At 39.5% G+C, this 26,864-nt stretch overlaps 2 protein-coding genes across 4 annotated transcripts in view; one reads left to right on the top strand and one right to left on the bottom strand.

Moving 5' to 3' along the window:
• The window catches only part of ndufaf2 (NADH:ubiquinone oxidoreductase complex assembly factor 2), a 91,519-nt gene extending 87,630 nt beyond the window's left edge, over positions 1-3,889 (bottom strand). For all 3 annotated transcript variants that reach the window (XM_052041835.1, XM_052041827.1, XM_052041843.1), the window contains exon 1: positions 3,737-3,889. In XM_052041835.1, coding sequence (XP_051897795.1) covers positions 3,737-3,799 — 63 coding nt within the window. In that variant the 5' untranslated portion in view covers positions 3,800-3,889. The remainder of the gene's footprint in view (positions 1-3,736) is intronic.
• Positions 3,890-3,957: 68 nt separating this feature from the next.
• ercc8 (excision repair cross-complementation group 8) overlaps positions 3,958-26,864 on the top strand; it is a 35,483-nt gene continuing 12,576 nt past the window's right edge. Inside the window, 11 exon segments of the mRNA XM_052042129.1 lie at positions 3,958-4,219; positions 7,490-7,585; positions 8,647-8,748; positions 8,845-8,968; positions 15,077-15,174; positions 21,799-21,866; positions 22,931-22,997; positions 25,011-25,114; positions 25,815-25,888; positions 25,890-25,931; positions 25,933-25,941. Of these exon segments, the coding sequence (XP_051898089.1) occupies positions 4,143-4,219; positions 7,490-7,585; positions 8,647-8,748; positions 8,845-8,968; positions 15,077-15,174; positions 21,799-21,866; positions 22,931-22,997; positions 25,011-25,114; positions 25,815-25,888; positions 25,890-25,931; positions 25,933-25,941 (861 nt within the window). The 5' untranslated portion in view covers positions 3,958-4,142.

Raw genomic sequence — 26,864 nt, 5'->3', positions numbered from 1 at the left:
TGGCCAGATGGAGTTTTCAGCACACACTGCTTCCAGCAGATCTCATCTTGGACTCTCTGGTGGCTCTTTGCAGTAATTCCACCAGCTTTCACCTGCTACTCCAGAATCAGCAGGCGTGGACAGAATTTTCACAGTTAACAATGGGAATGCTGAATTTCCTGAGACCTTGCTTGATCATGTTGCTATATCAATACTTTGGCCTTCCACTAATTCACAGGTAATTCTTGAGTTGGCTATACAACACAGCTTTTGAGGCATGCATGCCATACATCTCTGACAAAAAAAAGGATCCAGTGAGCGGGAGCCAGGACATGGAACGAGAGGCGGGAGATTTCAAAAGCAGTGAGTCTCTGGGCTTGGTGTTCTTTTTCAGTGAGCAGGACCCTTAAAGAGGCACACATGCATATTGTTAGTAATAATTGGCTAATTAGCTAATTGGCAGCAGCCAATGAAAAGAAGCTAAGGTTAAGCAGAGTGGAGTTGGATGTACTCAGGACCATCTGGGAAGCTGAAAACCTCACAGATGAGACTTTTACCGAGGTGGTCACACCCAGGAAACAGGCTTCAGATAGATGGGTGACCATCAGAAGTAAACTGTCAGTGCAGGGTTCCCCTGTGGCCATAACCCTCAGCGACAAGTATACCCTTTTGGATACGGGGGGGGGAATGACTTATCAGGGCGCATCAGCAGCAGCCAGGTCAGTGGCACTGCAGCCGGCTCTGCGGCTCAGCAGGAAAGGATAAAGATGGGCCAGATGGCCTACTCCTGTTCCTATTTCTTATGTTGTCTGGTTGAGGCTGAGGTCCATTATTAAGGAATTGATAGAAGAGCATTTTGGAAAGGACATGATTAAGCAGAGTACAAGGAGCAGGTGGGATAAAAGAGAGCTGACAGATGTAATATTTGGATTATCAAAAGGCATTCAATTCAGTATCATGCTAAAAATTACTGTGAAAAATTAAGGTCTCAAGGATTAACAGTGATACTAGATTGAAAGACAAAGCTTGCTGAGAAATGGTTAACAGATACAGTATTGGTTAACAGATTGAAATAAAGAGCAGGCATAAGACAGTCATTTTTCAAGCTGGCAAAATACGAAAGAATGACTCGGATCAATGCAGGAGTCTCAGCAACCTACAATATGTTTGATGAAGTAACCAAGTGTAATGTATCCAAGCCTTTTCACAATACAAAGACTGTGGGAAAGAAAGTTGTGAAGATGACAAAGAGCTTGTAAAAGAAGACAGACGAGTTGTGAGTCAGTAAAAATGATGGTAGATAACAAATGAGAGGTATGAAAAGTTAAGGACAGACCATTAGGGGCAAATGGTGGTAGGAACAAAGACTCTACGTTATTTAAATGGGATAGGACTATCAAACATTGTTCAGAAAGGTCTGGATGTCTTCATTCAAGAGGCACAAAGTTTGTATGCAGTCAAATAATGTTATTGAAGATAGTTTGAATGCAACAGTATTAGGAGATTCAACAATGAGGGGAATAGACAGATATTTCTGTGGTTGCGGATATGATTCTAGAATGATATATTGCTATCCTGGTGCCAGGGTCAAGACATCTCTGAGCAGCTGTGTTAAATTCTGCAGCAGGACGATGAACAACCAGAGACTGTGGTCCATATCAGTACAATGATATTAGTGGGAAGGGGCAGATTTTAAGGATTTAGGAATCAGGAAAGATTCCTAATTTTGACACATTGAATGTTAAATCTCCAGGTTTCTCCCAATGCCATGCACCAGTGAGTACAGAAATGGCTAGACAGATGGTGTGGAACCAAGGACATCAAAATTCTTGGGAAATTGGGATTGGTTCTGGAGAAGATGGGGACAGAACAGGTCTGATGAATTTTACTTCAAAGACGCTGGAGAAAAAATATTCTCGCAGGAAGATTTGCTAGTGCTGTTGGTGAGGGTTTAAACTAATTTGACAGGAAGCTGAGTAAATATTCAGAAAGTAGAAATGCTGAAGGCAGAAAATCAGCAAGAAAGTTTGGAAAGCAGGGCAAACAAGTAGTAGGAAAATATGCAAAGGTGTCTGTCTATGCTTAATGATATACATTCCTTGCATTAGGGTGTATAAGATAATTGTGTTAAAGGCACTGACTGACTTGTGGAAATTATAATTGCAGATATTATGGAAATGTTGATCAGAGGGGCCAGAATGTCAGCTTAACATTCCTGGTTCCAGGGCTTTCAGACAAAATAAAGAGGGAAATTTAAAAAAAAGAGGGAGACACCAATACTAGTTGAATAAACAATCAGAACTGAGAAGATAGATGTAATAAATATCTTCAAACGTGGCTTTATGGGTGGAACTAATAAAAAATGGGCAATCATGCTTTTGGGACTGTAATATAAACCTCCAAACAGTTTGAGGGAAATTGAAGTGAATTCTTGCACACATATTTCTGATGTCCAAAAACACTAATGTTGTAATACTAGGGGATTTTAATTACCCAAATATTAACTCAGATACAGTCAATGCAAAAAGTAGAAAGAGCACAGAATTCCTAAACTGCATTTGGGATAACAACTTTAACCTACGTGGCAAACCCAAAGGTTGGGGAGGGAGAACAGCATGCAAATCTGGACTTAATTTAAGACTGAAGTTGAGCAGGTGGAAGGAATATCAATGGCAAAATATTTTTTGTGGTGGTGATTGTAATAGCATAGAAAAAGGACCAAGTAGGAGTACAATTTCTAAACCGAGGTAAACTGCTGTACTTCTTTCCACTAACTCACATGTGTGCTTCTTTGTACACTTGAAAGAATTTTACTAACTTAACTACACGTTCTGTGGGTTTTCATTTTCGCTAGTAATCTACATAATCTATTGTTCCACTCACTATATGTCATCTTCAAAACTGGATATTTAAATTATTCCCTCAAATACAATAATGTTAAATAAAAATACCTTCTCAAATTTTCATTGTAATCACCAGACCTTTTAGAATCATGCTAAAGAATGAAAAACAAACTATAAAGGAGTGTAATTGTTTCAACGTGTTTACTACCTTCAAAAGTTCAGCTGGTGGTACCTAAACGTGCAAATACAATACAACAAAATGTACTTCGTGGAAATTTCAGAAGTCAGTACAAATCCCTTCATGAATACTACTTATAAGGGAAGAGCTTCATTCCAACTGTCACTTGTCTCCCAACCAGCTACGAAAGACTTTTACGAACTTAACCACATGTCTGTGGGTTTTCATTTTTGTTAATAATCTTTTGTGCAGTGCTTTATCAAATGCCGTCTTGAAGCCCACCTTTTCTACCCATCCACCGTCACCATCGTGCCAGTGACCTCGTAAGAGACTATGCAGAGTTTTAACTGATGCTTGGAACATCGACGCGCGAACTTGCCTTCAGAACCATCAAAAGGTATCATTTTAAAACTTTGAGTGAATTGTGCAACTCAGGCTTTTGCATGCGTCTCTTCAGTAGAAATTACAAGAGGCCAAACAGAGCAGATAACCGAAGATTTCCCCAAGTACAATTCAAGGCCCCTCGCTTGTCAGTTAAGTGTAGGTGACAGATATTTTAACCTACTAAAATGCAAACATCATTGGCTCCTGCGTGGTGGCGCCAAATATCCTTACCAGAAACATTACAACGAAGTCGATGCCCGATGCAGTAACAGCGCTGGACTCGGACAATACACTCGCTCTCTGCCCTCCGGCCCAATGCCCCTGGAGAGAGGCGACACCTACATCTACTCACCCATCCACGTCTTCTGCTCGGGGACGTAATAGTACTTGTTCCCGAACTGATCAGTACCCACATGATGCTTGACAAGCCCAAACACCCTCAGCAGTAAAGTCCGGAATAAGTTCATCGCCGAGACCCCAACAGACCGGAATCTGACTCTCTAAGTCCTGCAGCTCTTCCACCCCCCTCAACATTGAAGGAACCTATTGGTGCGCTGAGATACGGCAGCCAATCATACTCCTGCTCTTTGCATTCGTCTTCCTCTCCCAACATGGCGGCGCCCGGCACACAGCCCGTTGTCATGTGAACGGCCCGGACTCGTCCCGTTGCTGGTGACAGACGCCAGTCCCCGGCCGCCTCCTTTGGTTCACGGCAAAGCGTGCGCAGGTTTGATGCGGGTGGTCGGGGTCTTACGGGGATGCTCGCCCTTTTGGCAGCTCGTCGGAGCGGCTGCGATGAGCCGCTGAGGGTGCGGCGAGCGGAGTCCACCCGGAGGTTAGTGACGGAGGGAGTGAGGGCTCCTCGCCACATCAGCTGTCACAACATAGCGTCCAACATCTCTGCAAACGTTTTATCTCATGGTCGAGTTATTGTAGTATCAGCGGCTTGCACTTCGGTGCAAATACAATGGGTAATGCTGGAAGCACACAGCAGGTGAAGCAAGTTAGGATTTCAGGTCAAAAAGCTTTCACCAGAACTAATAAAGATTATTTCAGCTGAAAGGTCCAGAGATCCAAACAGTCCTTGATCCAAAGAGTCTAGGATCCGAGGGCACAGCCTCAGAATAAAGGGACATCCCTTTAAAACTGAGATGAGGAGGAACTTCTTCAGCCAGAGCACAGTGAATTTGTTGCCACAGAGGATTGTGGAGGCCAAGTCATTGGTGTATTTAAGGCAGAGATTGATAGGTTCTTGATTGGTAAGGATTACGGGGAGAAAGTGGGACAATGGGATTGAAAAAAATTAGCCATGATTGAATGGCGGAGTAGACTCCATGGGCTGAATGGCCTAACTCTGCTCCTATATTTTATGATCTTATTTCATTGACAATCACCTGTTCCCTATTTTGTGCCCATCGACCATTCCTAGTCCAACAGCACTTTCCCATGTTATTGCAGGAGATGCATTAGCTGTCTTCCCACTATTGAGGGACCTAAGCAGTCTTTTCAGGTGAAGCAGCAATTCACTTGAACTTCTTCCAGGCTACTGTACTTATTCTGGTGTTCACAATGTGATCTACTCTATGTTAGAGAAACAAAATGAATTTGGTGATCACTTTGCAGAGAACCTGCGTTCAGTCCACAGGAGAGACCCCAAGCTTCCCGTTGCCTGCCACAGATGTTCCCTTTGTCCAAGCCACCTCTTCTGCCACTTTCTCTGCAACTTAACACTGCATTTGTTAATCTCTTTTTTTTCAGTTTTGATGAAGGGTCATTGACCTGAAGCTCTTATTTATCTTTCCATAGAATCTGACCAGCTGAGTGTTTCCAGCATTTTCTGCTTTTACATCAAATTAGTCAGCATGCGGAGATTATGGCATAACTAGAAGAAATTTAATGACAAATTAATGACAAATTTAATATTAAGTTTATTTAGGTAGCACTCTTAATGTTTTCAAGAATGCTGAGAGTTATTACTTTGGCTGAAAAACTCTGGATGAAAAAGTATACATCAACTACCTGCCTTCCATCCAAAGCATCTTCTGCTTCTATCCCTACCACTTCTTTCATTGAAGAAACCTAAACTTATTCTTTAATCACACGGGTCTCTGCTACACTATTTGTTAAATGTTGAGGCAAAGATCCATTTCTTTTTGAATGCTATTCTCACCAATCTTTTTCTTACAGAAAAATCTGTACGATGCTTAATGTAACACATGTCACCAGTTGTTTAAAATCCCACACATATGACATTAATGAAGTTAAAGAGGTAAACTTCAATAATGTCTTTTGAAGGGAGATGGAGATGGAGTTGGGGTGGTGAGAGAGAGAAGGTGGGGTGGGGGGCGGTTAGAAGATTTAGCATATTTCTGAATAGACCTCAGCAACCAAAAGCTTGGCTGCCAATAGTAAAGTAATGGATATTGGGAATATGCAAGAGAATGTTCAATTGGAGGAACAACATTGTGCTGGGGGAATAAAGGGAAGGCTGTTACCATTGGAGGGATTTGAAAATGTAGATGAGAATTTTAATATGAGATCCTTGAAATTTAGAGGCAATGTAGATCAACCAGGAGAGGTGTTCGCTGAACAAGACTTGTTGCAACGATATATAGGGCAGCATTCTTTTTAAAGAATGGGTTAATGGAAGATGGGGGGGGGGCAATATTATAGAAATTAATGATGATGCAAAAAATATGGAGTCATGAGCTCAGATATGATGACACAGTTGCAAACATTCTATCTTAGCCTCAGATTGCAGGGAGAAGGATAGAGTCAGTGACAGAGACAAAATATATTGGCATTTATCTTACCAGCTCATCCAATGCTGAGTGTCGGGCAAGGAGTATGACAAAAAAGACATACGGAGATGAGATAAAATTGCAGTGTCATCAGTATATATGTTTAATCTGACATTATTTTCTGCTAATCTAACCAAGGGACACATGTAAAGGAAAAATAGGAGGAGACTGATAATTTGAAGACTCCTGAACTAACAATGTCACAACAGGAAAAGAGAGCATTGCAGGGAAAAGTCTGGCTACAACTATACAGATATTAAAGAAACCAACAGAGGGCAGTCTTGTCCAATTGAGTAATGGAGGACACAATGGCAAAAGTTCACTGAAGCACCTAGTTCTATGGAGTTATCATTAACCATTTTAGCTCAATTCTGCCGAATCCTGAGGTTTCCTCTCTTAGAGAAGAAATACTTATGTATTCCACACCCACTGCCATTTAATCTAAGTATTGCTTTAAATTTCTTTATCTTTATAATTTAAAAGCTAGGGAATTTGTTCACTGTCATTGGAAGGTGACAAAGAATTCAAATAGAAAGCATCAATTGAAAATGAATGTTATCCTTGTTTAAAAAAATAAATCAATGTTGGTGAAGGTAAACTGAACTGAAGAATAGGATGAACTGCAAGTTGACGGAGGAGGGCGTGGTTTACCGCAAAAAAAGCCTGCAGATAGGTAGAGAAGAATGAAGGGGGATATTGAACCATGGTCACGGACCCAAGGGCTGTTATAATAGTTGCTCCCGTGTTTTGTCAGGGTGAAAAGCTGATGTTCAAACATGGAATGGCGAAAATAAGGTTATATATTTGAGAGGCAACTGTATTTTCAATTACCTTGAATAAGAAAGGAAGCTTAGAGTGAGATGAAAGCACTTGACTTCTTCATACACCCTTCTAAAAACTATTGTGGTGAATTGTGTGAGCAATGTATTCATGTACATATTGTTGCTGATATGTAGAAACACAGACTTTCTAAATACTGAATTTCTTATTAGATTTTATTTTCTTTTGGGGCCAGACTGGAGTTAAACACATGAATTATGTTGCATCAGAAAAGAGAGGTTTGCTTCTCTTTCAGGATTATGCATGTGCAAGAGGATTGGTGGTAAATGTCAGTTCCCTGGAAGAGTGTTATGTTGGGATTGGGAGCATGAGGGAATAGTACAACTAAAAGTGGAGGCCTGAGAGATTTGATATCTACTGCACCTCAAGGCCAGGAGACTAGTGATCTTCCTTTTAAATTTAATATGAAAAAAAACACTTTGTAAACATAATGCATAATTATTTTGATTTATTTTGATATCCAGAGTGCTAAATCTGGAATTAAACAACGACAGGGATGTACAGCGAATCCATGGAGGTGGAGTTAATAGCCTTGATATTGATCCTGTTGAGCAAAAGTAGTGAGTATAACTACCTACTGTATATTCTTCATAAATTTTAGCTTTACAACATAATTTGTTTAGGAAACAATTAGCACAACTTCTTTTAAACACCAAATTCAGTGGAGTTACCAATAATGTCAAAACTTAATCCTGGAAAATTGTGAACTTCTCTCCCATCTTAGAATAAATATAATTATGCATTCATAACCCATTGCCATTTATTGTAGAATGTAAGCATACCTTTAATTTTTATCTTCAACTCCGATTTTAAAAGTTTTTCTCTCCCACTGTTTTGTCCAATTGTGGAAAGACCATGAAGAACTCAAAAAGAATCAATTGAAAATAAATCATTAACTTTGTTGTTCTCTCCAGAGATGTTAAGTGACTTAATGAGTTTTTTTTCCCTCTGCATTATCTGTTTTTGCTTCAGGTTTCCAACATTTGTAGTTTTGTTTTGCATTTGATTCAAATAATTGACCAGAATAATCAGTTGTTCTTTCTTCTTCCTCTTTTTATATTTTAAGGAAGGGTCATATCACAATGCAAAGTTTTCCTTGTAATTTGCTGGAGCAGGACAATGTAGAACATGTTCAAACCAGTTAAAAGCTGGTTGGTAGTTAAATTGGCTATAGTAAATTGCCTTTAGTGCAGGTGGGTGGCAGGAGATCAGGGAAGGGGGAAGTTGATGGGGTTATGAGAGGAAAAGTAGTGTTCATGTAGATGGGTGTTTGAAATGGACGCAGTTGGCCCAAGAGTCTGTTCCATGCTGTTTAACTCTATGACTCCAGAACTCTATGAAAGTTAAAGGCTATTGTGAGAAAAATCTTCATGCATAGATTTTCATTACATGACTTCTGATGAAAACTCTCAAGTAGTTTTAAGAATTGGGTGACTGTATGGTGTTACCAGATGAGTGAACTAATAAAGGTTGAATAGACTTCCTCATCCATAACTAAATGGTAATATTCTTGATGAAAACAACTACAATATGCCTGTACTAGAACTTGTCTAGTTGTAGAATAGGCACACTATATTGTTGGCACTATTTCACTATTATTAATTCTTGCTTATACTTTTAGCATGTTGTCTGGTGGAGCAGATGGTGTTATTGCAATATATGATTTGGAGAATGCCACAAAAAAGCTACAGTATACTTGCAAGGCAATCTGCACAGTGGGCAGGTAAGAACATTATTTTATTAATACTGTACTATCCTTGCCATTTTGAATGTAATTGTTGATATAAAAATAATATATGTGTAAATTATATATTGATAGGTCCCATGGTCATGTGCACAAGTTCAGCGTGGAGACTGTTCAGTGGTATCCTTGTGATACTGGCATGTTTACATCAAGCTCATTCGATAAAACTTTGAAAATATGGGATACAAATATACTGCTGGTAAGTATAAACAGAAAATGATACTCAAGTTGAAAGAATATGATATCCCTGTGCTTAATAAAATTGTTTCCATAAACTGAATATATTATCCATTTGTTTGGTTGGGAATAATACAATAGTTTCAGTTTAAATAGTCTATAATTGTTAATTTGCAGTGTGATATTCTGATTTCTGATGGGTTTCTGGTATATTGGTCCCTCAAGACAAGTATCAGTGGGTTATAAGGCTTTGGATGACATCACTGGTGTGATTGTGTTTAACTACATTGTCAACATAAGAAGAACCAGCAGGGGTCACTTGATACCAATGAGGAAGGAGAGCTTTTAGAGAGAGTGCTTCACTAGAGATTCAATATGCTGGGGAGATTTCTGGAAATACAGGAGATGTGTGATTTTCAAGTCTTGAAAATAAAAACAGCAAGAATAACAACTTGTATTCACAAAGCATCCTTCATATTATTGAATGCCCCAAGGCATTCTGTTGTTATGCTATCAAGCAAAAGAAGGAGATAACAGGGCAGATGAGCAAACTGTTGGTCGAGGAAGTAGTTTTAAAGCACCCCTTAAATTAGGAAACATAGGGAAAGAGGGACCAGGAGAGGGATTTTGAGAACTTAGGGTTTTGGTAGTCATAGGCACAGTTCTCAATGGTAGAGCGATTAAAATTAGAGATGTGCAAGTGGAATGTCACACAGATCACAAAGAGCCAGAAGAGATAATGGAAATGCAATGGAAAAGGCATTTGAGAATGGAGTTTGTGACAGGGACTGAAGTCATTGGCTTTGATCTTCCCAATATTTATTTGGGGCACTTTTCTGGATGTCTGACAGTTTAGACTCCATGGAATGTTATGGTGAGGTTGAGCTGAATGTTGTCAACATGAATGTGCAAATTGATGCTGTGTTTTCAATCATATTGCCATGGACTAGTGAGTAGGTGAGTAATTGGAGGGGACAGGAATAAATCCAAGGAGGATACCAAAGGAATAATGAAGGAGTAGGAGAAGAGGCCATTCTAAGTGATTCAGTAACATTGAATGAATTGAATTAGACAAGTGCAGACTCACCCTGCCAGACAATGAAGGAAAGCTGCCATAGTAAAGTGGTAAGTTCCAATATACAAAGGCCATAGGTGTGCCAAGATTGGTGAAAAGGGCTAGATAAGAAAACATAACTGTTCTTTGTGTTCTGCACATATAGAATTTAACATTTAATGTCTCTTACATAGAACATAGAAAAGCACAGAACAGGCCCTTCGGCCCACAACTATGTGCCAACATAGCTATTCCCTCCTGCCTACAGAATGCCCATATCCCTCTATTTTCCTCTAATTCATGTGCTCATCCAAGCCCCTCTTAAAAACCCCCAATGAATTTGCCTCCACCACCCTATCAGGCAACGCATTGCAGGCATCCACCGCTCTGAGTGAAAAACGTACCCCTCATGTCTGTTCTGAACCTACCCCCTCTCACCTTAAATGCATGCCCTCTGGTATTAGATCGCTCAATAATGGGGAAAAATCTGTTGCTCGTCCACCCTATCTATGCCCCTCATAATTTTATACACTTCCAACAGATCACCCCTCAGCCTCCGCCGCTCCAGAGAAAAGAGCCCAGGTTTGTCCAGCCTCTCCTGATAGCACATGCCCTCTAATCCAGGCAGCGTTCCAGTAAACCTCCTCTACACCCTGTCTAGAGCCTTGACATCCTTCCTGTAATGAGGTGACCAGAACTGCACGCAATACTCTAAGTGCGGCCTAACCAAAGTTGTATAGAGATGCATCATAACTTCTTGACTCCTATACTCAGTACCCCAATTAATAAATGCAAGCATTCCATAAGCCGCCTTAACCACCCTGTCTACCTGTGTAGCCACTTTCAATGAGTCACGGACTTGCACCCCAAGGTCTCTCTGCTCTTCAACACTGTTAAGTGTCTTGCCCTTAAGAGTGTACTGCCTCCTGACATTAGTTCTACCAAAGTGCAACACCTCACATTTATCCTGGTTAAATTCCATCTGCCATTTCTCTGCCCACATCTGCAACTGATCTATATTACTCTGTATCCGTCGCCAGTCTTCCACACTACTCACTACTCCACCAATCTTGGTATCGTCTGCAAACTTACTAACCCATCCATCAACATACTCATCCAGGTCATTTATGTACATCACAAACAGCAGAGGTCCCAGCACAGATCCCTGCGGAACACCACTACTCACAGGCCTCCAGCCCAAATAAGTCCCTTCAACCACCACCCTTTGTCTTCTACAGGCAAGCCAGTTCTGGATCCACACAGAACTGACCCCATGCATCTGAACTTTCTTGATTGACCGTTTATATGGGACCTTGTCAAATGCCTTACTGAAGTCCATATAGATGACAGCTCTACCTTCATCAATCTCTCTCGTCACCCTCTCAAAAAACTCAACCAGGTTAGTAAGACACGACTTGGCCCGCACAAAGCCATACTGGGTTTCCCTAATCAAGCCATTGGATTCCAGATGCTTGTATATCCTATCTCTTAAGAATTTTCTCCAGCAATTTCCCTGCAACTGACGTGAGACTCACCGGTCTATAGTTCCCCAGATTTTCCCTTGTTCCTTTCCTAAATAGAGAAACAACATTAGCCACTCGCCAGTCATCCGGGAATTCACCTGTAGTCAAAGAGGACACAAAGATACTGGTCAAGGCCCCAGCAATTTCCTTTCTCGCCTCCCTCAGTAACCTGGGGTATATCCCATCAGGCCCCGGGGACTTGTCCACCTTAATACTGTTTAGGAGATCTAACACTACCTCCTCCTTGACCTCTAAGTGCCCTAACGTTTCCGCCCTCTGTTCCAATTTCTGCGTCCTGCATGTCCCTTTCCTGAGTAAATACTGAAGAGAAATACTCATTCAGAACTTCACCCACATCCTCTGCATCCAAACATAGATTCCCTTCCTTATCCTTAAGTGGTCCTACCCTTTCCCTTGTTATCCTCTTATTCCTGATGTAGGTGTAGAATGCCTTTGGATTCTCCTTAATCCTACATGCTAAGGACTTTTCATGGCCCCTCCTGGCTTTCCTGATTCCTCTCTTGAGTTTATTTCTAGCTTCTCTATAGTCCTCACATGCTCTATCTGATCCTAACTTCCGAAGCTCTACGTACTTGTCCTTTTTCTTCTTGACTAAGTTCATTACTTCTCTGGACATCCAAGGTTCCCTTATTTTCCCATTCATGTCCTTCCTTCTAATCGGGACATATCTATCCTGTACTCTGTGTATTTGTTCCTTAAATATTTTCCACATGCTCGACGTGAACTTGCCAGCAAAAAGGTTTTCTAAGTTTACTCTACCTAGTTCCCGCCTTATGCCTTCATAATTAGCCCTGCTCCAATTTAAAACCCTCCTGCTAGCCCCATACCTATCCTTATCTATAGCTATCCTGACAGTTAATGAGCTGTGGTCACTGTTCCCCAGTTGCTCACCCACTGATAGGTGAGTCACCTGGCCAGGTTCATTACCCAACACCAGGCCCAGAATAGCTTCTCCCCTTGTTGGACTGTCAACATATTGATTTAGGAACCCCTCGTTAATACACCTAACAAATTCTGCCCCATCTAACCCCCTTGAACTAAAAGGTCCCAATTTATATCAGGGAAATTGAAGTTTCCCATGACCACAACCCTGTCATTTTTACACATTTCCCTAATCTGTTTACATATCCATTTCTCAATATCCCTTCAGAGATTTTAATTAGTAAGTATTCCATCTAGTACTGATTTAGGTCAAGAAGAACTCCAATTTGTCCCATGCTAGTTAGCTAATAGCATTCAGTGTGATGATAGTGATATAATTCTATAAATGAGCCAGTAAGGTCCCATGTGACCCTGTTGAAAGCTTCTATATCTTGGTAATATCTGAGAGAATGTGGTAGAAAATACAAGAAATATATCCAGTACTAAACAATTTCAAATATTTTTTTCCAATGAAGTCTATCCATTGGCATTAGAACAGGTAGCACTTGTGCCATTAGACCCCTGTCTTCGTAGCTATTAAACTATGCACAGGAAAAGTGCGATTTCATCCGAGGGTTGTGCACAACTATCTTTTATTCGCCTCATCTTTGCTCTCTGCAAGCAAAATTAACGTAACTTTATCCAAGGGCATTCCATGATCAGGAATGTATGGTGATGAATCTTTACCCTGCCTTTCTGATTTGCTGTTCCACTGTGTTGTCTCCATTGTTACACTGGGTATAGACTGATGGATGTAATCAACAGATAAGCAGAATTTCACATCTAATGGTGGGTAGTAGGTGGGCAGCAGGAGAATGAGTGGGTAATTGATGGACATCTGAGAGTGAATAGGTGATCAAAGCCAAGTTTATTGTCACATGCACAAGTACCTGTATGCACAGGTGCAATGAAAAACTTACTTGCAGCAGCATCACAGGCACATAGCATCATATGAGCAGCATTCACAAGAAAAACATAAATTATACACAATTTTTAGAAGAAAGAGCACAATTAGAATGAAAAAATAAAGTCCATTTTAGTGCAAAGTGATCAAAGTGGTCATAGTGTTGCTAAACTATAGTGATTGGGGTTGTGCTGGTTGATTCAAGAACTGAATGGATGAAGGGAAGTAGCTGTTCTTGAACCTGGTGGTATGGAACTTAAGGCTTCTGTACCTCCTGCTCGATGGTAGCTGTTAGAAGCTGGCATGGCCTGGATGGTGGGATCTTTGATGATGGATGTTGCCTTCTTGAGGCAGCACCTTCTATAGATACCACTGATGGTAGGGAGGGATGTGCCTGTGATGTATTTGACAGAGTCCACTACTATCTGCAGCTTCTTGCATTCCTGCAGATTCAAATTGCCATACCAGACCATGATGCAACCAATCAGGATACTTTCAACAGTACATCTGTAGAAGTTTGTTAGAGTGAACAAGGAAGGAAATAAGTGGGAGAATGGGATTGATTGGAATGCTCTGAGAGCCAGCATTAATTTGGCAGGCTGAATGGCCTCCATCTCAGTCATTTGGGAAAAAAAAGAGAAATCAATTTGTGATGTAAATCCGTAAGAGTTGAGTGGTTTGCTGATCTTTTGTATTAATGTTCTAAGTGCTGGTAAAGGGAATTCAGTGTTTTGTGTTTTTCATCACAGAAGTTCAGGGTCTGAGTACATTGTTGTTTTGCAAAGCTATACTGCCCAGTTATTACAGTTAGCAGTTAAATGATGACAGTTATTACTGACCTCAAAGAAGACTGCCCGTAAGTCCATCTGACATAGATTTCTCTTTGACCAATGATGGTAAGTATCAGCTTGGATCATCAAGCAGTGAGAGCAACCAGATAACTTGAAGAATTTCAAGCAACAAGCCAGGAAGTTAAATGCCCACATTTTTAGTACCATTTTAATCATTTTATGGAGCCAATGATGTGGATTTGAATATGATCATGGGATTAAGACAGAAGGTTAAATATCACATACTTGTAAAGAATAACATAACATTTTGTTTATTATTTTATGAAACAAAGAATTTGAAATTTATTATGAGGGAATAAAATCCACACTTAAGCAGTGTGGCTAAAAACCTGCTTAGACATTGTGTTTAAAAACTATGATACTTTTTGGAAAATGCTACTGTGAGGATAATTCGTAAAAAAAAAAATTGCTGTCAAATCACTGATTTCTAAAGATTATATTGGAGCTGTTTGCAAAACACCATGTTTTAAGAGAAACAGGGAATTACTACAAGCTCTGGATTACTACGTTTATTTAGCATATGTCAGTAGTCCAGAAGTTGCTTTCAATTTAATGGTGGAATGAAAGTGATCTCTGACAGATTCCCAGCCCTTAAAAACTCAAAATCCTGTTCAAGTTTTAAAAGTAAAATTTAACAAAGATTCTGTCCTGAACAACAACATAAAAATTGTATCTCCTTCCAAATGTTTCTCAGTACTGTTTTGTAAGACAATGTGAAATAAAATTTCAAAATACTGTTAGCATTAACAATAATTCTTTGCACATAATGTAAAATTGTAATATTCACACAATGCCCTTTGTTAAGATTTCATGGAATTTGCTGTTGGATATTAATAAAACACCCCTTATTTTACAGCCTGCTGAAATGTTTACCTTTGAAGGAACAGTCTATTGTCATCATATGTCACCAATCGCAACCAAACACTGTCTGATAGCCGGTTAGTATAATGATATGTTGTTGGATGCTGTAGCTAGCTAGTGTGAAATGTTAAATATTTTTTCCCTTATATAAAAAAACTCTGCTGTGCTCCCCAAAGATTCATTTATTGGAGAGCCTCAGACCAGCCAATCTGGAATCGTACAGAACCCACCACAGTTGTTGAAGGTTTTAATTTTCTGCAAATCCATTGAACTTGTTCGATAGGTTGGAGAAGCAAGTTCAAATGCCAAATGGTAGTATGTGAATTTGAATTTGATTAATTACCTGAATCTAGAATATAAACCTGGTATCAATACAGCAACCATCTTGCACAGTGGCAAAAAGCCAGTTAATTCATTAATGTCTTTGAGGAGAAGCATTCTGATTTCCTTGAATGATCTGGACTTCATGTGACTCCATTTCCACGGCAATATTTTTAATTCTTAACTGCCCTCTGATATGCCCAAGCATTGTATCAAATCACTTCAGAAAGAATTGATGGTTTACTCTACATTGATCAAGGTGTTAGGTTTAAATACCGGTCTCTATAACACTGGAAATTTCTTCTTGCAAATATTAGAGGATTTGTACCAAATTTAGAAAAGCTGGCCCAAAGTTAGTCAAGCAGCAGCCTGATATAATCATACAGATAGACTTTTTAATTTCCAGCCAATTTCCCAACCTCCTCCATTATCAATCTTGGGTATATTATGCCTCATCATGGGGATAGACACATTGTAGATGAAGCCAGTATGTTGGACAATCAGGAGGGATTGACCCTGATAATCCTCAACATTGATTCTAAACTCCATTAACTTTTAAGGTATCATAAAATATAACCAAGGAAATATCTTGTGAATTACAATATACCAACATCCCTTAACTGATGAATCAATGCAGTTTAAACACCATTTGGAAGTATCATTGTGGGTAGAAGGAGCACTGAATGTACAAGAGGATAGGAGGCTTAAGTATCATCATTAATGATGGCTTGGAAGCACACACAGTTGACTCGGTAGGTGAATCCTGATGTAGTTGGTGGACTGGATGTTGCTAAGGCTTAGTCCTTGCCAGTCTACCAGTTACAGATCTGTCTATGTTCATACAAATTACCACCACGTGCTGAGGACACCATGTATTGTGGCACAGCTACAACTTTCCAGAGTTATAGAGACCGGTGTTTAAATCTAACGCCTTGATCAATGTAGGGCAAACTATCAGTTCTTTCTGAAGTGATTTGATACAATGCTTGGGCATTTCAAAGGGCAGTTAAGAATTGCTAAATATAATAGATTTCAAATAGTTTTAACAGCTTATGAAACACAGTGGGCTAGTAATAGCAGAACACTATTCCATCAGCATCTGTGACCTTGGATCGGCATTTCCCTGACTCTACCCTCCTCCTCAAGACAGGCAGTTATCAATAGGGAGTATAGAAGAGCATGCCAGCAGTAGTAAGATGTTTCTGAAATGAAAGTGCAAACCTAGTGAGGTTAAATTGTAGGTCTACGTGCATGTTAAACGGTCCATCAATGAACGCACAGAGAGTGCAGATGCTGGAATCTGGAGCAAAAAACAAACTACTGGAGCAACTCAGCAGGTCAATGGTATAGGCAGTACTAAGCTGTCCCATAACGATCAGATCTGATTATTGCTCTGTGACCTGCCACATATATTCTTGACTAATGGTCGTAATTAAACACTAACAGGAGAAGGTGGCTTCGTCAATATCCTGATCCTCAATAATGATGGAGCTTAGCTTGTGAGTGCAAAAGACAAGGCTGAAGTATTTGCAACTACCTTCAACCAGAACTGATGAGTGAGCAATCAGACGGGGTTTCTCATGAGATCTTCCCCGTTATCGATGCCAATGTTTAACCAATTTGATCCAATTCACATGATATTGAGTGCATTTGATACAATGAGGTTTATGAAATTGTCAGCATTCCAACTGTAGAACTGCCTGTATCTCTAGCCACACTGTTGTGTTACAGCTATGACGCAGGCAATCTACCTGACAAAACGGAAAATTGGCCAGGTTGTCCTCTCCATAATAAACAAATCTAGTCAATTTGTACCATTTGCTGAGTCTGAATCATGAACAGAGATGATTAATTTTGTCAATGAGGGTGCTATCAAGCGGCATTTACTCGCCAATAACTTGCTCAGACAATAACTTCCTTAACCTCCAGAACCAATCATCTTCAGACGTCATTACTGCTTTGGTCCAAACATGAACAAAAGACTGAATTCAAGAATGGAGACATTGTGTATTGTGGTGGGTGGTGACGATCATTTCCAATAGAGGTATTTCTAATGTATAGGCAGACTTTTGGGTTGTTGGAGCCCAATTATCTCTATCCTGAACATCGGCATAGGAGTGCCTTGGACCTGTGTCCTAGGCTGTACTATCTTCGGCTTTTTCATCAAATACCCTAGTTTCTATCAAACAGTTAGAAGTTGGGACTTTTGCTGATGATTGTTCATTTGATAATTCATTAGATATTGAAGTGGTTATTTTTGTAAACAGAAAGAAATGAGCAATATTCAGACTTCATATCTGAGTGTCCCCATTGGCTGGAAAGAAGAAAGTCAGGAAAGCTATGATTATCTCCAGCAAAAGGAAACCTCACTTCTTTCCTTGGGCATTCATAGTTCTTTCTACCATCCAGTGATATTGATCTCTTGATTAAATGGGCAAAGCAATGGTAGATGGAATTTAATCCTGATGAGTGCACTTTGGGAGGACTAATGAGCATAGGACAAATACATTGAAAGGTAGGACCCTAGGAAGTCCTGAGGAACAGAGGGTGTGCAAATCCAAGGATCCCTGAACAGAACAGCACAGAGGGATGACGTGGTGAAGAAAGACTACAGAGTACTACCTTTCATTTAGCTGGTGCATAAAGTATAAGACCAGGCAGGTTATGGTACAGCTTTATAAAACACTGGTTAGGCCACAGCTGGAGTACTGTGTGCAGTTCTGGTCGCCACACTATGGCAAGGATATGATTGCAACTGGAGAGGGTGCAGAGGACATTGACTAGAATATTGCCTGGGATGGAGCATTCAGTTCTGAGGAGAGACCGGATAGGTTGTGTTTGTTTTCCCTGGAGCAGAGGAAGCTGAGGGGGGACCTGATTGAGATGTACTAAGTTATGAGAAGCAAAGACAGGGTAGCTGCTAAGGAACTTTTTCCCCATAACGGAGATAACAGGTGTCAAAAACTCAAGGATTTAGGCTTAAGGGGAAAGATCTTTAGAGGAGATTAGGAGAAGATTTTTTTTCACCCAGCGGGAGATTGGAATCTAGAATGCAGTGTGTGAGTGGCTGGTGAAAGCAGGTTTTCTCACAATCTTTAGTGAGTATCTAGACAAGCACTTGAATTACCAAGGCGTGGAAGGTTACAGACTTAGTGCTGGTAAATGGGATTAGTATAGATGGCTAACTGATGGTCAATATGGACATGGTGTTAGGTCTGTCCAACAGAACTTGGTTTCCAATTGCCTTGGCCTCCTTGCCATTGGACCAAGAGTTCGCTCTGCCTCGACTATGTGGTAGCCAGTGTGCAGCAGCCACCCCAAATTAAAAGAATTCTCGCACAGATATCAGAATTGGAATGGAAGGAAGTCATCCTTAATCCTAAAGGACTACCCATGAAGAAGAATTTTGGGTAATAGGTAGAATATTTGAGGAGAGCTAAGGTCAACTTTACCAGCAGTTTGATATAGAATCACTCTTTCTCGAGAGCATTGAGTGGTGGACAACAAATGATGGCCTTGTCAGTGATGGCCACTCTCTATGAATAAACAAATATAAGTGGTATATTTATTCAGAAATCTTGCAAAAAGGACTATTGGAGTTAATGGAAGAACCTACAGAGGATCCTAACATTTTGGAATTGCTAATGATAAGGACAGTCAAATATGCATGAGACTGAAACATACTTGCATTTTGTAAGCAGTTTAAAAAAGAACTGCAAGCTATGTCCACTTTGCAGCTTCTGAATTCAGCACCTGCACAATACAGTATGGAAGTCAGGAACCATTTTGCTAAAGGTTTACATCCAGGTCAGTAACTACATTCAAATGAATAGGGTCATGGTAGACACAGCCATGGCTAGTATATCTTGTCTGACTCCATTCATTTGATGCAAAATGCAGTTTATTGTCGTTAATTGAAATTATTTTTAATTAAGTTTTATCAGTTATGTGTTTTACATAAATCTGTTTTTTAACTTTTTGAAACTTTGTTACAATTGTTTTACTTATTTAAGCCTATTTTAGCTGTGTTCAAGTGCTTCTTTTAAACAGAGACATTTCAAAACAGTTAAGAACACCTTTGACAACACAAGCTGTCAAAAGTCCATTTGGGGCAGTATTGGGACAGGGTAGCAGGATTCAATAGTGGAAACCTATTAGTTGCTTGTGGACCACCCCACTTTGCAGGATGGACACAACAGACTTGGAGCTTGTTGTGTCTTGAAGCTCGGAGTTTGATTTATTGTCTGGGGCCGCAGGTGATTGGTGAGCCAGAAGGGGAATTGCTTGGGGAGGAAACACAAGGCATAAGCCAAGTTAAGCACAAATCTGAGCAGTGTCCTTGTGAAATTTTGTTGGTGGGCCTGGCATATTTAATTACAGGGAAATGAAGAAACCATGGAATTCCCTCAAGGAAGTAATTCTAAATTCAGTAGTCCGGTCTATTTCCACACAAAGCAAAGGTTATACTACAAGTAATCTGGAAAGTGAAATACCATAAGTGAGTGTATTGGAGGTAAATCAGTGATTTGAAACCTGTGGATTCCATTTGCACAACTCGTCGAACTTTACACACCCTGTCTGAATCTGTAGTAGATAAATTGATTGTAATTTGCCGTCAGTCACCAACTCCATTATTGAGTTTGTTTTTTTTCATTTCGAACTCCTGTATTGCTAAGAGCACTTGCTGTATGAAGAATTCCCATTCAACCCAAGAAGATTCAAAGCTCATTCCTCTGTTTGTATTAAATTTGGGGTAGGTACTGATAGCATCCTTTAATGTCCCAGACTATTAAGTGAAAGCAACTAGTTCCTGGGCTAAGTCACTATTTAGTAAGTTATGACTTAGTCAGTAATGGTAGCATAATTGATATACAATCCAGAGTCACGAGTTAATGTCCTGCTATTACAACTGCAGAATATTAATTAAATTAAAGTGGAATATAAAGTTAGCCATTAGCAACAGTGACAATAAAATTATGAGACTGTCAAAGGGAGTTATCTGGTTAATTATGGCCTATGGGGAAAGAATTCTGATGCCCTCAGCTGATCATGTCATGGACATACATACCCGGGTATAAATGCATGATAATTAGCTTTTTGCAGCAGTAGCATAGTACATGACAAACATAAATTACATAAGGTTAAATTAACATAAATTATACATAACAGACTACAAAATAAAAAAATAACAAACATTAGTGCAAGTTAAGGGGAATATAGTCTGAGGTAGAATTAGGGTGTTTCAGGTTGGTTCAAGACCTGATGGCAGTGGGGAAGTAGCTGTTGATGAACCCTGAGGTGTGGGTCTTCAGGGTCCTGTATCTCTTGCCTAATGGCTGCAATGAGAAGAGGTACGGCTCCGATGGTGGGGCTCCTTAATCACGGATGTTGCCTTCCTGAAACATTGCCTCTTATAGATGTCCTTGATGGTGGGGAGGGCTGTACCCGTGATGGAACTGGCTGAGTCCACTACCTTCTGTAGCCCTGTAACTCTGGCCTGCATGTGAATCTAAACCACAGCAATATGATTCTTAACTGGTGTCTTAGATGTCTTCCAACTAACTCAGTTCAAGATAATTAAAGATAACCAATGAATGCCCCACATCCTGCAAATAATTAAAATAAACTCTCAACTCTGATCAGAAGGTAAGTGACTTGAGCAAAAAAAGCCTGTCTTAACACTCCATTGTAGAACTGAAGGAGTACTACACAACTGCAGTTAAACTGAGGCCCTGTCATCTTTCTCAGATGGGTATAAAAGAATGTCTGGTATCATTTCAAGGAACGGTGCCAGGTTTCTTGGTGCATATTTATCCCTCAATCCACGTTACAAACAGATGAACTTATCATTATATTGCTCTTTGGGAAAACTTGTGCAGAAGTTGGCTATTGCATTTCCTACATAACAGCAGTAGCACTTTAAAAGTATGTACTTTGATTGAAAGAGTTTCAGGAAGCCCTGAAAGGTGCTGTATAAAGAAAGTCTTTTATTACTTTCCTTGGTAAAAGGTAATGTTGATGTAGAGAGGGCTCAGCTGTAATGGACACCCGCAGTGGAATAAACCATTGGGCCTTATTTTACAAACTGAAATGTGAGGATTGTCCAAAGTCCAAAGGAAATGTGCTTGTGTCTGAAACCCTTGGCCATTCAAGCTCTGATTTTGTGGGAAACATACACTGCCAAGAGTTCTATAACCAATAAGTATAAAGATTGAAAACAATGTCCTGTTGGAGATGATAGAGAACATTTTGTTGCCCAGATGTTAAGAAAAACAATTCAGAAGATAAAAAGATTTGAAAACAGTTCGTGTGTTTATTAATTGACATTGTACTTGATATATTGTGTAACAATAATTAACAAGTGATTATTTCTTTTAAATGTTTTCTTTGTTTCAGTGGTACCAAGAATCCTAAAGTACAGTTATGTGATCTTAAATCTGGATCCTGCACCCACATTCTGCAGGGTAAGTATCAAACTAGAAGTCTAAAAATTGGTACTTGGTTTAATCCAAGTACCAATCCAAGTACCAATACAGAGTTATTGAAAGCTAACTTTTGTCAGCAGGGTAGTGCAAAAACAAAATGATAAAAATATTCCCATTCAGGGAACATCCGGAGAGAGAAAAAGAGTGAACATTGCAGATCATTCATCTGACCAGAATAGCAGGTGATATCAGTGTGTTTCAGTGCTGCAGCTTGTCTGAAAGATTTACTGAAACTAGTAAAAAGTACATAATTAAAGTTAATTATTATATAAAATATTTTCAACAACATGCTTTTGGCATTAGGAACAAATTTATATATGACACTGAAGAACAGGGAGTCTGAAAATTAAAACATAATCCTTTATCTAAAATGTTCAATGCCATGGCTTAAAAAATTACCCTAGGCAATCATTTGATGTGATAGAAAAAACAAATGTTAATAAGACATAAGGTAAAGTCAAACCCTTTGATTGATGGCCATGTTTCTACAAAAGAATATGCTTAAATTATAATGCTGTTGCGTTTAATATTAAGATTCAAGAAGCAGCTAATGACCAAATCAAAAAAAAATTCATTGGTACACATTCAGACTGCAATATAGAATGCCTTATTTTATTTAATAAACATCAGCATGAAGGATAAGTATCAATCTAGGGCGGCACATTGGCATGGGCAAGTAGAGCTGCTGCCTCTCCAAGCCAGAGACTTAGGTTCAATCCTGACCTCGGGTGCGATCTCTCTGTAACTGCATGGGTTTCCAGATGCTCTGGTTTCCTCCTACACCCCAAAGACGTGGGTGGTAGGTTAATTGGCCACTTAAATCACCACTTGTGTATATGTAAGTGGTAGAATCTTGGGGGAGTTGATGAAAACATGATGGAGAATAAAAAATTCAGTTAATGTAGGACCAATGTAAATGGATGGTTGATGCGCTCTCAGTGAGTTTGAAGGGCCTGTTTTCATGCTGTACCTCTCTATACATGTGCTCTGTGTGCTCCTTAGCATTTGTTATTCCCTACTACCAAACCCCCATTCTCCCTTAGGCCATAGAGGTGAGGTGTTATCTGTGAAATGGTCACCACGTCATGAACATATACTAGTAACAGCAAGGTAATTTTATTTATTGAATATGTTTTTATCCAACATTCATGTCTGTCCCTGATATTCTATGGAAAACCCCTTTAAAGTTGTTACTAAGTTCTCAAAGTGATAACTTATGCGTGAACTTATAAATGATCTCTTTGCAAGCTTCTCTGACAACTTTCTCCATTCAATTTTTCTGTTATAAATTGGGATAACTTTGGTGCGTAATGTAAAAGGGGTGATGGTGCCCCTTGTATATCTCCCAGATTTTTGTTTTGTTGAAGTCAATGAAAACAAAAATCAAAAGAATGTAAAACAGGCTGCTGACTCACTGTCATACAAAGTCAAAATTACTGCTTTTAAGGTTACGTATATGCTAACATCCTACGATACCTTCGTTCAATAGGCCGTGATCTCTGATGATAAAACAGAAGAAAACTGTTTCATTGTACATGATGGTATTTGAGGTAAGCACCAGCTGTCCTCATGCAGCTGATGGTCACAAACTACCATTACAGTTCATGTGAGAGTCAGGAAGTAGAATTTGTTTTATTTTGTCTGTATCTCTTAAACAAGAGAGCTGAGGCCAGTTATGGTAAACCTTCCAGTTGAGATTGCTTGGTTTGACATGACTGTGAATTAAACTTGGGTATCTTCCTAGAAAGGAAAAGACACGTAGGTATTCAGCATTTATAACAACTTCTGGAGAGCCTAAAGCATTTGATAACTAAAGAAGTACTTTGAAGTGCAGTGCTGTGGGACTTCCTAGCATGCCAGACCATACTAGTTGAGAGAAAAAACTGAGCTAAAATCACCCATGGATGAACAGCAGGATTGGCCATTTCTGTGATTCTGGCTCAGTTGCTTTTCCTGTCTCAACCACTGGCCCACTGGGCATGTCCCCAACGCCCTGTTATTACGCTACACGTAACACTGACAAAGGAGAATAATCTGTCTCTAACTGCCACATTTACTCATTTGGTCACATCCTATCAAGATGTTCCCTTTTTTCTACCCATTCCCCACCTCCCCCCCCCCCCCCCCCCACCTTCTCTGTAACTGAAACTAACATATTTCTTTCCCAGTTCGGATGAGAGTTTTGGACCTGCAACATTAATTCTGTTTCTCGTTCCACAGATGCTGCCTGACTTACTGAGTGATTCCAGCATTGTCCATTTTTATTAACCAGAGGAGAGCTTGGTTGCCAGTTTTTTTTAAACTTTTTTTTTCTGTCCAGACCTATATTTTAACTCCTCTGACTCTCTTGCTTTAACCATAATTACTGCTGTGAAATTTTGTGCAGAGCTTTTCAAAAATCAACATACACAATATTAGTAGCATTTCCTTGATCACTTGATGGTGCTTTGGAAAATAAATTCTATGGTTACGCCTGTTCCTCTAAAGTTCAAACAGATTAGTTAAATAACTGTAGTTATCTCATCTTCTTTAGTAAGATTTTCATTAAAATTGACAACATTCTCTGTAGTTTCCAATTTGTACTAATCCTTTTTAAAATAAGTAATACATTTGTTTTCAGTAATTTCAGTCCCCAACCCAAACCTCCCCAAAACTCCCAGAATGGCTCAGCTCATTTACACATAGAGTCAGCTATCAGGAGAGGATTCCTATCACAGCTCAGTTGTTTAAGTCAGTAAACCTGAAAGCTGGAGTTCATGGCCTGATGGGTCATTTAGTTTGGTTGATTCTGCAGTGAAATGCTGCAATTGGCTTCAGCTATCCTAAATTTGAAAGGAGAACATTTTATATGTCTTTATTTGTGAAGACTTGAACATAGAACAGTACTGCACAGGAACAGGTCCTTCGGCTCATGATGTCTGTGCCGACCATGATGCCACTTTAAACTGCACATCTTCCTGGACTTGACACAAACTCACAGTTCTTGCAACAAAGATTCAGGAGACTTTGACTGCACCATTTGTCGGTATTACCGTGTCCCTTTCAACCTCGCTGCAAATTATTTCCATGGAGGCTGTTGATGTCCTTTGCTAAAGCTTTTCTTTCAAATTACCTTTCTCTTAGTGCCGATAGCAAAGTTAGGATCTGGGATGTACGGAATGCTTCTGGGAGTTTAATTGTGCTTGATCAGCACAATGGTGAGATTGCCAAATCTTCTTCAGAATCAGGTAATAAGCTTGGAAGTTTTTCTTCATAAGATATATTAGTCATTTTAATGCAAACCTCATGTTTAATTCTCTTTCCCTTGCAAATCTAGTCTAGACCATAGATGAATGAGTTATTCTGTACATCTGTGGGGCTGAATGGTTACCCAGCATTTTAAATTGTTGCACTCTTTCTTTCCAGTAATAAGTGACTCTTGTTGATGTAAAGTTCCACAAGTATCTTAAAGGCTTTTCCATGTTGCTATGCTTTATATTTCCAATTCAGACTTTGTTTACTGTCCAATAACGAGGCAATATAACAGAAGCCAACTATATGTCCACAGAATATATTCACATGGACTTTTCACTAGTAGTCACTGGAAAACAGTTGTGATTGGTCTCCTCCATTTTATTCCCTTGTAGCTTTTACCAGTTTTCAGCAATTTTACTACATCCCAAGCTGGAATCATCTAATTCACAGGGATCAAATATGTGACCTCTTCAGTAAAAACTATTGCAAATGCTGGAAGTCAAAGTAAAATTGTAAAATTATTGAAAACACACTGAAAATCAATCAACTTCTGAAAAGAAAAATATGAGTTAAGGATTCTATTGTAGATCTTCAAATTTCTTCCTATGTGACAGAGTACTGATTTTATTACAATTTCTATTAATTATTGGTGAAGTACTAATAACAAATTTTGATCAATTTCTTCTTTGACAGCAAACACTGGCTCATAATGGACGTGTTAATGCCTATGCTTTACTAGTGATGGGCTTCATCTTTTAACTATTGGTCACAGATGATCGCATGAGACTCTGGAATAGTTCCACGGGGGAAGAATACACTGGTACCTTCCAATTTTCTACACACCTTAAATCTAAATAGAAAGACTTCAATTGTAATTTAGTTACTGTATTTTAAGTGGCTGTTAAATAGATAATATAACAGTCAAAGTAACAATAAAATATAAAAGGAAACTACAAATTATGGAATCAGGAAATGCTAGAAATACACCAGTCATTTAGCATCTGTGAAGATTTGATGTTGTGTTATGAAACTCTTGATCAAAATGGAATCAATTTTTGTTCATGGGTTGAAGGCAAGGTCAGCATTTTTGCTCAACCAATTACACACTTGTAGTTATGAGTTGCCTTCTTAAATTGTTGTAGGCTATGTTGTAATTTAGCAGGGGAAATGAACACAGTAGATATACAGTTGTGTGGGAAGTACAGTCATATGTGGTAGGAAGATTAAGTTAGTCCAGTAGGCAAAGGAGCATGATAAGGCACATGGGTTCTGGAGTGTGGTTATAATGTGGACAGCATTCCATCACTTTTTTCTGTTCCATATTGTAGACAATAGAAGATGATGGGAAGTCAGGACATGTGTCATTTGCTGAAGAGTATCCTGCCTCTGGCTTGGTTCTGTAGCTAATATATTTATGGTGCTGGTCCAGTTAAGTACATTGGTTAATGGTGACCACCAGGGTACTTATAGTGGGAGACTCAGTGATGGTAATGGTATTGAATGTCAAGGAGAGGTGATTAGATTCTTGAAATCCAGTTTCTGATGGAAGGTCATTGAGAGGAACTATTAACTCCTTTACTCTTCACAATGCTGGCTGACCTGCATTTTCTGTTTTCACTTTGGATAGCCTCTCTTGTTGGAAATGGTTACTGCTCGGCACTTGTGTGACCCAAATATTACACCATATATCATGCAAGCCCGAATGTTGTCCGGGTTATGCTGTGTCTTGATCTGAGGAGTTAT

The sequence above is a fragment of the Pristis pectinata genome, chromosome 2 (assembly GCF_009764475.1).
Source record: "Pristis pectinata isolate sPriPec2 chromosome 2, sPriPec2.1.pri, whole genome shotgun sequence".
NCBI lineage: Eukaryota > Metazoa > Chordata > Chondrichthyes > Rhinopristiformes > Pristidae > Pristis > Pristis pectinata.
This window is presented reverse-complemented; position numbering and strand designations above follow the sequence as displayed.